Below are 12,222 nucleotides of genomic sequence, written 5' to 3' on the forward strand. Positions count from 1 at the left end.
TGTTTATGGGGAGTGCTGCCCCAAAAGAGTGAGTTTATTTTATGGAGAGTCGAACGCTGACAGCGGGCGGACATGTGCGCCGTTTATTAGCGTTTAATGTCGCAAAGACGCCGCCCGCTCGCTCTACGCCGGCGTGTCAAAATCAACCCGACCCAGAGCGTGAACGGCCGTTGACGGACGCAAAGGGCGTAGCCAATGAGCGAGCAGCACGTCTGACATTGACCAATCGGCTGCCACCATGTCAGGCGTTCTCCGTGTTTTGTTGCCGCCCCCTGTCGGACAAATGGGGCTATGAGGAGAAGAGTCGATGATGGCTGCTTCCTCGGTGCGGTGGCTCAAGAGGTTGTACGTTTTGTTTTTGACGTGTCCCCTCTGCGTCGCAGCCTTCTTGAACTTAGAGGAGCTGAATGAGATGAAGTATGGCATTCAGATTCTTCCTGATCCCGTCATCATGGGGCAGGTGAGTGTGGAGGGGGGTTTGGGGGGGGGGCTTAGCACAGGCTAACGGTTAGCCCCTGTTAGCTAGAATGCTGGCTACCGTTTGCTAGCGTTAAATGTTTTCCTTAAACTCGAATAAAGTGTAACTTATCCGTCAGCTGGATTCAAAACTTACACACATGTGTGTTGTTTTAAATCTGTTAGGACGTTTTTATGAGTTCACCTTAATGCTCGAGTTGTTTCCAGTGGATATACGCAGCATGTTGTGACAGCTGTCAACACAAATTCATGTTCCACACTTCCACTTTTATGCAACTTGTGATTCAGACTGCGAGCAACCGATCATAAGAGCAAAAGCAAACCAAGAAGTCAGCTATCCAGACTCGGTTACCGCTAACATATGGCACTGACATCCGTACAGTGCAGCTTTCCATCATGACAGTCTTCCTCTCTCTTAGACCAAAGCAGAGGAGGTGATGATGGTGTCCAGTAAATACAAGCAGCTCTACGAGTGTCGCCTCCCGCCCCAGGCCGTCCGCTTCCATCAGGACCCTGCCTCTGAGCCGGAGTCCCAAGGGTACACCGGACCGGACATCTCGGACCTGCTCAGGCCGATGCACAGTGCTCCGTGTCTAGTGAAGGTTGGCCCTTGCATCACACACTGACAGCGGCTTGTATTAAATAAACATTTTGACAGACAGTCACTATTGTCTGCAAATCCAACATAAGCTCATGAGTCGGGAGCAAATAACTTTAATCTGAGCCCTCAGACCATAGATATGATGATGTTTATGTGACTTAACAATCACTGTGGAGTGAGTGAGACTGATATCAAATAGGAGACTGCGTCGTATGAAAGGAAAACAAAAAGCTCACATGTTTGCTGTTGATGTAAAAGTTTTCTACCTGTTTCCTGCAGACAAAGGACTGGTGGACATACGAGTTCTGTCATGGCCAGCACATCAGACAGTACCACCTTGAAGGTGAGAGCTGGTCTCTGTGTTTTTATTCTATTTTCTATGTGTGTACTGTTTCTAACTTTTTAAAAAAAATAAATGAAATTTCTCCTCAGACACAGAAATCAAAGGGGACGTTCTCTTCCTGGGCTATTACGAGTCTGAATTTGATTGGAGCAACGAAACTGCAAAGGTGAAGTTCCCTCCGTGATGGAGTCGCTATTTTTAAATCTCACATATGTACTTTATTTACTCTAGGACAAAAGGTTGACCAGGACGATCATATAGCATAGGATGAGCTAAACACGTGTAGCTGAATGCGTTTAATGAACACATCTCAGTCTAATTCCCTGTGTGGGACAGAAATAATTTAAATGTTTCTTCAGTTAGCTGTTGCCACAAAAACTAAACTGTCATTACTAGACGCCTAGATTATTAGCTGAGCTGCACTCATTTATTTATATTCACACGGCTGTCAGTCATCTTTGCTCTTGAAATCGGAAGCCACAAGTTAAACTAAACGTTCAAGACACGTGGACGTGTGCAGTCATGTGGCCAGTTTGTGCCTCAATAAACGAATGCAGTTCAATACAACAGTCCTGCACTGAGTTCTGCCTTTGTGATGATTGTGGAGCCTCCAGTCAGCGATCGCGTTGGATTGTGCTGCTTTATATTAACAGGTTTTTATATGTCTCGTGATTTATCAGCTCACATCCTGAAGTATTCCCCAGAAGTCAGTTAAAACCTATTTGTTTGTTTCTGTGTCTCCCAGGCTTCCAAACAGCACAGACTGAAACGATACCACAGTCAGACCTATGTAAATGGCTCCAAGTGTGACCTGAATGGAAATCCTAGAGAGACTGAAGTGCGGGTGAGGCATTTGAATTATGGAGATTTATTTTTTTTTATCCCTCTGTGCCTGAGAGGGAAATTTTGTGGGAATTTTCCTGTTACGCTGCGTGCGAAAGTTTGGGCACGACTTCCAAAGATGTAAACTCAATCACTGCAGCAGCCTTTCTTTATAAAATAAGTGTGTTATCTAAAGTTGGGCGGGAACCGTCAGCTAATGACTACCACAGAACTTGTGGTGACTAGCCAAGCGTCTCAATGAGGATCTGAAACTGAAGTTAAGTTCTAGCAGAGACAACGTGAAGGAAACCTCTCTCCAACATGTGTGGAGGAAATGCTGTTTCGGTTCGCGAGGCAGCCAGAGACATATAGGTGACTGAAGTGCGGTATGTTTGCAAGTTATTGAGAAAAGTGTATAAAGTGTGTAGTGAGGGGTTTTGCAGCCTTAAAACATTTATACCGTATTTTCCGGACTATAAGTCGCACCAGCTAAAAAATGCATAATGAAGAAGAAAAAAACATATATAAGTCGCACTTTACTATAAGTCGCATTTTTGGGGGAAATTTATTTGATAAAATCGGAGACCAAGAACACATTTCATCTTGAAAGGCAAGTTATAGTACTAACAATAGAACAACGGGCTGAATAGGTGTCTGGTATGTTAACAGCTATTCAGATAACTATAGCATAAACAACATAACATAACAAGTTTACCAAACTCTCGATCTCACTCCAAATCACTAAATCCATTGAATTCTTCATCCTCTGTGTCACTTCTAAGCAACTCCGCGAACTTCGGAGGTAGACGGCGCACCGCCGCTGTTACGCAGGAGTAAAAGGAGTAGCAGATACTGGCACACAAGCGTAGAGCGCCCTCTCGCGGCTGTCAGTGTGAAAATAACGAACACGTGAAATTATATATTTTAATATATAAGTCGCACCTAGGTATAAGTAGCAGGGCCGGCCAAACCATGAAAAAAAGTGCGACTTATCGTCCGAAAAATACGGTAATCATTGTAAAAAGTAAAGCTGACTACTTCGCGGATTTCGCCTGTCGAGGGTTATTTTTAGAACGTAACTCCCGCGATAAACGAGGGACCGCTGTACTTCATTTATTAACATACGCACATGTGCCAAATTTAGTGTTGTTTTTGGCGGCCTGTTTTAATTTTAGTTTTAGTCTAGTCTTTGTGTCAAGCTGTCATTTTAGTTTTTATTAGTTTTAGTCATGTTCATGCTCTTTTTAGTCTAGTCAAGTTTCAGTCAACTAACAGTCTGAGCATTTTAGTCTTATTTTAGTCAGAATTATCCATGACTATTTTCGTCTAGTTTTAGTCGACGAAAACTGATGACATTTAGTCTAGTTTTAGTCAATGAAAATCGTATTTTAGTCTCTTTTTAGTAATGCAATTCTGTTTAACCCAGTCAATATAGTATAAGTACCTTGTAGTATAGACAAAACCAGAATTTTCTTTTAGCCAAACCTATTTCAAACAAGGTTCTTATTATATTATTGTTACCTTATATACTCAAGAATACATCCATTCCAGACACGGAAGACGCTGATTTGAATTTACAACATATTTATTTTACTATTTATTTACTATTTGCCGCACTTCTCCCTATCTTTCACCACAAGACATTCGGTTTTATTTTCCATTTCGATGTATTTAAAGTTTTTCCAAATGTCTTCCAAATGTCTTCTTCTACCAAAGACCCCCGGCTGGTCGGCCATCGTTCCCTTTCTCTGTCACGCTACTCAGTACTCACGCAGAGTCGCAGACTCACTGGAGCAGCTGCATCTTCTAAATAATGCCGCGAGTGGAGCTTGAGGAAGTGACGTCACCTACGAGAGAAACGGGCTCTCTGGACACAGGAAACAGATAAACTACAAAATAATAATAATAACGCGACTAAACAAGACAAAATGACGTTGTAACATTTCGTCTCGTCTCGTTTTGGTCAACGAAAATGGAGAGACATTTTAGCATAGTTTTTATTTTGTAAACCACATTTAGTCTCGTTTTTATTCGTCAACAATATTGCATTATACATTTAATTATAGTCAACGTCGCATGACCAGCATTTACGTTACGTCTCGTCTCGTTTTAGTCATGTGATAAAGGTTCGTTGACGACAATATTTAGTCATAGTTTTCGTTGACGAAAGCAACACTAGCCAAATTTGACATTTCTGTACAAACAAATACAAATATGTGCAATGTTCTCATTATCTCAGAGCTTGAAGTGATCTGGAGGCAAGTTCACACTAAACTAGAACCAGTTCAAGTTTATTTTTGCAAGTTCACAAGTTCATAGACTCCAAAATGAACAGTTCACGTTCCCACATTCATTTATTTTTATTTTTTTGCATATATTTTTTTTTGAATAGCTTCGAGCTTTGACTGTATAAACTAGGAAATAACTGTTTGTGTGGTTTAGTTGCTTCTGTGGTACCGGAGGTGGCTTCTCTCTCTTTCAGCTGCACCAGCCGTGCCACACGCCGTAAATCGCACGTCGGCTGACAGCTAGCGTAAAGCTTTTTTTTTTTTTTTCATCGTTGTTTCCCTCCAGATTGAGCGAAACTCACGTCTGCGCCCACAGTTGAAAAAATAATGCGTTCAGTTCGCAGTTCACAAAAATATCAATCAGTTACGTTCCTCATCAAACTTAATCGAGTGCCCAAACTTTTGACACACTGTACCTTCCTGTATACGTGTATCCTAAAGGTTTTTCTCCACTATTTCTTCCCTGTTTTAGTTTTTGTGTGAAGAGGGCTCGGGCGACTACATTGCCCGAGTAGATGAGCCTCAGTCGTGTCGTTACGTGCTGACAGTTCACACCGGTCGCACCTGCCAGCATCCATTCCTGCGGCCGCCGTCCACGGCTAAACCCCAGGGTATCGTGTGCCAGCCAGCGCTCAGTGCCCAGCAGTACATGGATTACGTTAAGGCTCAAGTCTGTGAGTGAGAAAAAAAATAAAAAATATTAATAGATGGAAAGCTACAGTATAAAAGCATTATTGTGCAGTTTTTAGGCATGCATTTAAAATAAGGTGTGCGGTGCGTGTGACATGCATTCATTTTGTTTCCATTGTTCAATTTTTACAAAAATGTACAAAAACGTCTTTCTTTTGCTCTCTGACACTTCCTCTTCCAATCTTCCTCTGCCTGTTCCCAGCGGACACGAAGCGCAAAGTGGAGCAGATCTCCGAGGAGCTGAGGAGCCTTGATGAGATGTTAGCTGGTAATGAAGGGGCCGATGGAGCAGTGGAAGTGACGGCAGCTGAGACTTCACCTGCGCCCAGCGATGAACAAGATCAAACAGACGGAAAAGGTGCATTTATCAGTAATTCGTCCATAACAAACCTTTTAAATATATACTGTAAATCCTCTAATACAGGCCCGGGCCTTTATTTTACTCAAGCGCATCGCGGTCAAGGCCTTTATTGGAAGGAGGCCAAAATTAGAGGCAGGCCTCAATTTCTATTTGAGCAAAACGAACTACGAGTAGAATTAATAAAAACAAGATTTTGTGTCTATTTGAACCTATAAAATACTAGGTTCATTTATTGAAAATGTACAGTTACCATAACCTGGTATGCATACAGAACATTGACAACAAATGAGCGGCGCGACGCGGTCGGGGCGCACTGAGGACAGTCCGCCGCCGGTCGACAGTCGCGCCGGGAGCGAGTGGGACCCGTCCCTCCCCGCAGGGAGAGAGGGCGCAGTGAGCACTGATTGCACGACCCCAGGGAAGCGGCGAGGTGAGATGCGGGGGGTCGCTGTAAAGCTCGCGGCCGGAGCCGGCGATCCACCTTCGCCCCGAGCACTTCCAGGCCGACCCAGAGCCGGTTGCAGTGCACCGCCACGGAGGAAATGCGCCCCGGCGGGGGACGGCCGACGCCGGGGAGAGGTCCCGCTGAGGGGATCCTTCCACACCGTGCCGCCGAAACCCTGACCCGCCGAGATGGTTCTAATAATAGCCCCGGCCGCTATTAGAGACCGGCCTTTATTTACCTCCGCTGACAGCGAGACCCGGCCAATGTTGGAGACCCGGCCACTAATGGAATACAGGCCAATATTAGAGGATTTACGGTATAATCTTATATCCATCGTGCAAGGTATAAATATTAATTTATTATGTGACACGCTCCGTTTTTGAACAGATGCTGCTGATGTATCGGAGGATGCAGAGTCAGAAGAAGCAGAAGATTCTGATTTCTGGGAGGGAGTGACAAAGCCTGGGAATTCAAAAACAGCAGCTTCTCAGACAGATAATGAGGTATAGTAATTAAAAAAAAACACGTACCATCCCTCAAAGTGAGTAATCCCTTATTATAATCCACACTGACAGTAAATGAGAGGCGGACTTTGACAGGGACCTGCTTAGAGAAGCGCACGGCGTTCCAGTGTAGAAATATATGTTCATAAATATCCATTTCCAGTTTGATTATTGCTAGATATTGTAATAGTTAAGTCCTGTGTTTGCAGTTACTCTACACACCTTGATTTGTATTTTCTTTTCCTTCTCTGTCATAACTAAACTGACCACTAGAGGGCACATTAACTACAACCATTTAAACCTGGTGTTCTTTCTTCGCAGGGAGCAGATGGAGCCCAAAACTTGGACAATGAAGTCATAGATGACGGTGATGAAGGTGTGGCTCTATAACACACGAGGAAGACTAATACCGCTCATTATCATTCTGTATATCACAGCTTATCAAAGCAGATTAACCAGATCTTTTTTAATTCAGCTAAATAAAGTCCTCTGTGGTCGTTCATTCTGCATGTTTATGTTTCGTCTTAGTAGAAAAATTCAACTTTAAAATCATCACTGACCCAGCAGACCTGATGAAATTCGTCCAACACCTCAAGGAGAGCAACAGAAAAGTGAGTACTTGCCACGACTACTAATTTTTACACCTCTTCCGGTGCATTTCGTTTCGTACGCAGCGTGCCAATTCAGCTTTTTTTTTTTTGTGTGTGTGTTTCCTTTTAGAAAGCACAAAACCAAGCGGAAAGTAGAGATGAGAAACCTCCGACGGTAACGGAGAAGCTCAACGCGGAGGAGAAAGATGAAGATGAACGGCTGCTGCAGGAGTTTGAGGACGAGATGTCCGACCTCTCTGTGCCTTCTGACAAGATAGAAGAGATAAAGGAGGAAATGCAGAAGGAGTTTGACAACATCATAAATGAGGTCTCAGACTTTAGTGAATATGTCATTTTAACACAAAAGGATGTTAATCGACACAATAAAATAAACACAGTGAAACGCATTGCTCGGAGGTGACTGGCTTCTCTCTGTGCTGTAGGCTCAGCAGGAGTTGGAGACCGAGGGTCTGAAGGGGGAGTTTGATCGCACCCATGCAACACAGACACTGGAGACGACACTGGATAAGCTGCTCGATCATCTGGAGGAGAAGGACGTTCAGGATCCGGAGCAGCAAGCGTCAGGGGTCCAAAGAGGCAGCGACCCGACCAGGGGCAGCCCCAGCCTGGCCCCGAAGCAGCCAGGTAACCACGCAGCCTGGCCCTCCCATCACCATGTGCTTATCCACGTGGTCTGTGTTCATCTTCACAATTCATCCACATGTGCGGCAGCTGTTTACATCTTCCATCTTCAGAAGAGGCACACACATGGAGTTTGATGCAAAATTCACAGAGAATTTGTGTGATCAGAATTCCTTTGGTCAGTGGGTGGTCTGTCCTCTGCAACCATTGATCTAAGTGTGGGTGACTTTATGTTCATCAGTCAGAATTTAAATGATTGAAATCAAACCCAGTAATTGTAGATATGACGGTGCACAAATGTAATGTTTTTGGATTACACATTTCTGGCTCTTACCGCCTCCATCCTGTGACCCTGCTGCTGGGTTTTTGAGGTCAACTGTGTTGTTTGTCCCTCTTTTGTCTCGTCACCCCAGACCAAGCGGCTGACGACCATGTTAAGATCAAAATTACTAAGTATAAGACGGGCAGCAGCCCTGATGGGGAGGTCAAAGTTCAGGAGATGGGCGAAGGAGACCCCCAGTGGCAGCACATAAAGGACGTGGTTAAAGAACAGCTAGAGAAGGCAGGACTGAAGGCCGAAGGTATGAAGGAGGCGTGCCCCCAAACACTCACGGCCTTTTCTCTCTTCCATCCGTTACCTCGAGCACACAGTGTTGTATCTCATTTTATCAAACAGCATACATCTGTCAGATAACCCTTTTGAAGGTTTAGAATCGCAAAAATCCACTTCACTTCATGTCAAATCAAAGGTCATGATATCAGGAACAGCTAGCTGGAGCTTGTCTTAGAAAGAAAAAATGAAAAGTGTGTCAACCATGTGTGTTCGTTCTTTTCCACCCACCGTTGTGTCTGCGCCATTCCTCATTCTAACTACTAACATAAAATGCAGTTTTCTTACTTTTGAGCCAATGGCATGTGCACGTGTTTGACTGGAAAGTTTCCCACCCCTACATTCTTTCATTAGGTAAAATTGAGGTGAAGATCTTGACGCGAAAGAATGCAGAGGAGGCGGGCGATCAGTGGCTGACTGAGGAAGATACAAAGTCCTTCAGAGAGCTGCTCATAAACCTCCTGGTAATTTCAGAAGTCATAAGCACTTTTGTTGTCGTCGTTTTTTTTGCACGCATGCACTGTGTTTTATCAGCCAACAGCAGCAGCCGATTGTGCTTGTACAGCAGTCCCCCTTTCAGGTTTTGCATTAACATCCACCCTGTGCAGTCCTAGTCCTACGGGCACCTGTAAACTACGGGTGTGAGCACAACCAGGAAGCAGATGCATGGTTGCCGATGCATGTGGACATGTGCAGATAACTAAAAGATTTGCAAAAGGACTTCCCGGAACGGATGTTAATGCAAGGTCTGAACAGGGCTTAAAAGCAAGTAAAACCACCATCCTTTAGGAGAAGTACAGTAAAACCATAAGTGAAATCATGGTAGACTCCTGAAACATTTATGGTGTTTATTGAATTGAATTGAATTGATTTATTTAAACTCGAAAAATCATTGAGGGCTTAGCCCTCATTTACAATGATGTCGAGTAAACACACATATAACACATATACAATATCATGAAAACTAGTAATTAAAAACAAGGGCATGAAAATACAAAATGATCTTTAAGCATGACTTTAAAATTATCAAGAGAAACAAATGAATCAAGTTTAAGGCTGAGTTGCAGGGTATTCCAAGATGAGGGAGCACAATAACTAAAAGCAGTTTTACCAAGCTCAGTGCGCACATGTGGAACTTGCAGCAATAACCTGCTATTCCGAGTTTGGTAGGGGTTGGAATACCCAACTAAAAGGGAAGAAATATACATAGGGAGCTTTCCGGTTAAGGCCTTATAAATAAACAAAAAGAAATGCATATCCCTTCTATGAGATAAGGAAGGCCACCCAACTTTTTCATATAAAATGCAATGATGAGTACTGTAAGCATCATCTGTGATAAACCTAAGAGCTGAATGATAAACAGTGTCAAGAGCTTTAAGAGTAGTGACAGAGGCATGCCTGTAAATCACATCTCCATAGTCCAGAGAAGAAAGAAAAATAGCTTCAACAATCTTTTTCCTACAAAAAACTGGGAAAAGGCCTCTATTTCTAAACAAAAATGACAATTTCTGCCTCAGTTTACCTACAAGACTGTCAATGTGATTTTTGAAAGTAAGTTTTTCATCCAGCCAGATCCCCAAGTATTTGTAATGTGAAACTCTGTCAATATTGGCCCCTTTTAAAGTAGAAATGTTATTGCAGCTAACATCTCTAGATTTAGTAAAAAGCATATACTTAGTTTTATTTGCATTCAGCATGAGCTTAAGACTGTTAAAAGCATTTTGCAGAACATTAAAAGACTGCTGCAACTGTTCCATGGCCAGGTACGCAGAGTCAGCAATACAATACAGAATTGTATCATCTGCATAGAGATGTACAGAGCAGTTTGATAGTAGAGGGATTATGCTATTAATGTATAATGTAAAAAGAATCGGACCTAGAACTGAGCCTTGTGGGACTCCCTTGGTTATTTGCAGGGGTTCTGACTGAACACTCCCCAATTTCACAGAATGGTGTCTGTCTGATAGGTAGCTCTGAAACCATTGACATGTATTTGCATTGAAACCAATGCTAGGCAGGATTTGTAAAAGTAAAGCATGTTCTACTGTATCAAATGCTTTAGAAAGGTCTACAAAAATTGCAGCACAGTGTTTTTTCCTATCAAGGGCATTAACAATATCATTTACAACTTTAGTAGTGTCAGAAACAGTACTATGTTTAGGCCTGAGTTTATAGACTCGAGCTGTAAATTGCTTTTCATACTTTATACATTGGCTTTTGTGATAAGGTCACAGGTAAAGTTTCCGTCCTTCATGTAGACCCTGAATGTGCATCAGTGCCCCACAGTGGTATGGAGGGGCTAAACCGTCCTGCAGCACCTGCTTTGCTTTTCCAGATCCGGTTTTAACTTCCGTAGTTCCCCTTAGCTGCACTTCCTTTAATGGCATTTCACATTTTTTACAGCGTTTCCTTGACGTAGGTGTCCCTTGGCTTTATTTGTAGATGGAGTGTTTTAGAGAAGCCCTTAGTTGTTACTGCAAGAGTTGATCAGTCAGTCTCATGACAATCCTTGTATTACTGATAAGTCAGTTAAGGCATAACAAAATAATCAAGTTCTGAGACTTTATGAATCAGTTATTTCTTTTTTTTGGGAAAATCCTTTGACAATTTACTGCTAATATTAATTTCATGATTTTAGTAACGTTCCATTTTTCTAAACTTTCATCCCCCAGACTGGAGGCACTGAAGAGGTTTACAAAGAGCAAAAGAGGCAGCAGGAGCTGGAGAACAACTATAGGTTTGTGTGGGGCGAGTCCCAGGAGGAGTCCCAGTCGTCCAGCACCTCCGATTCTGATGATGTGGACGTGTGAGCTCATTCGCTATAGCATTCAGCGCTCCCTTTGTGACGTGAACTCCTGTAGAGACCAGCAGGGAAGCAGCAGCAAAAGGAGTCCCTTGTTGTTGTTAAACCTGTCCGATAATATCTACACAGCTGTTTGCACAAGCGGAAAAATGTGTCTGTGTCTCTTAAATAGGCAATAATGTGTCTTTAACAGGCGCCGTTTCTGTGTTGCTCGCAGCGTCTCGGCTGTGCTCCTGCAGCCGAATGAAGTTATGCATTTTCCCCTTTTTGACGGGACTCAGTTTTGATAGATGGCATAGGTGAGCGACACACATTTATGTTTATGGAGATATTTTTCAGTTCTTCTGAGCATCTGCGTTTAGCTCCGGAGTTGTAGGCTGCACATTGTTTGTCTGCAGTTAAATTATTATTATTTGTATTTGTTGCCGCTGGCAAAAGAAGTCCTCATGTGTAGGTTCCTCAGCTGTGGTATTTTGTGCATCAGTAGGGCTGAGTGATCACACACAGGTTGTTCCACTTACTGTTTACTCATAAGTACAATACACAGTTCAGTACAAATCCACATTCCAGTTCCTGCTGGTCAAAGAAGTCAGAAATAAACAGAAATTAAACAAAGGTTTGTACACCTGATATTTAATACAAGGTTATATAAACTCAGTTGTTTCATAAAAAAGATGTTTTCACTTGATTAGTCGTGTTCTGTTAAAGGAAACTAAAACACTTGAAGCAGCGTGATAAATCTCTTAATTGTACTTCTTTATTTTTTATTCACCTTAATTTAGCAAAGGAGAACAAAGACAGCTACAGTGTCAATCAGATACCAAATTTAAGAAGACGTGTACTTTAAGGGCTGAATCTGTATAGTTTGTGAATAATTGTCGCTACTTGGAACTCAACATGTACATGATTATGGTGTTGATATGTTTTTTTTTTTCTGTTTTTGTTTTTTTTATTGATTTGTTGTATATCAGCACAGATGTAAGTGGAGAACGATTTACCGGAGTAAATGTGTTTAAAGTTTCCAACTGTTCAGACTTGTGTATGAAA

At 42.6% G+C, this 12,222-nt stretch overlaps 1 protein-coding gene across 2 annotated transcripts; it reads left to right on the forward strand.

The window, feature by feature from the left end:
- Window positions 1-208: 208 nt before the first annotated feature.
- On the forward strand, window positions 209-12,195 carry os9 (OS9 endoplasmic reticulum lectin). 2 transcript variants are annotated; one of them, XM_084542418.1, is made up of 15 exons: window positions 209-460; window positions 897-1,079; window positions 1,358-1,421; window positions 1,511-1,587; window positions 2,167-2,265; window positions 5,004-5,205; window positions 5,424-5,579; window positions 6,415-6,530; window positions 6,852-6,906; window positions 7,059-7,141; window positions 7,251-7,448; window positions 7,564-7,765; window positions 8,176-8,343; window positions 8,727-8,836; window positions 11,045-12,195. In XM_084542418.1, the coding sequence occupies exons 1-15, from the start codon at window positions 308-310 to the stop codon at window positions 11,180-11,182; spliced, it is 2,004 nt and encodes a 667-aa protein (XP_084398544.1). In that variant the 5' UTR covers window positions 209-307; the 3' UTR covers window positions 11,183-12,195. The 2 variants fall into 2 exon arrangements, with proteins under 2 accessions (XP_084398544.1, XP_084398545.1); XM_084542419.1 differs by having other exon boundaries at window positions 7,062-7,141.
- The last annotated feature ends 27 nt before the right edge of the window (window positions 12,196-12,222 follow it).

The sequence above is a fragment of the Chelon labrosus genome (genome assembly GCF_963514085.1).
Source record: "Chelon labrosus genome assembly, chromosome: 4".
Classification (NCBI taxonomy): Eukaryota; Metazoa; Chordata; class Actinopteri; order Mugiliformes; family Mugilidae; genus Chelon; species Chelon labrosus.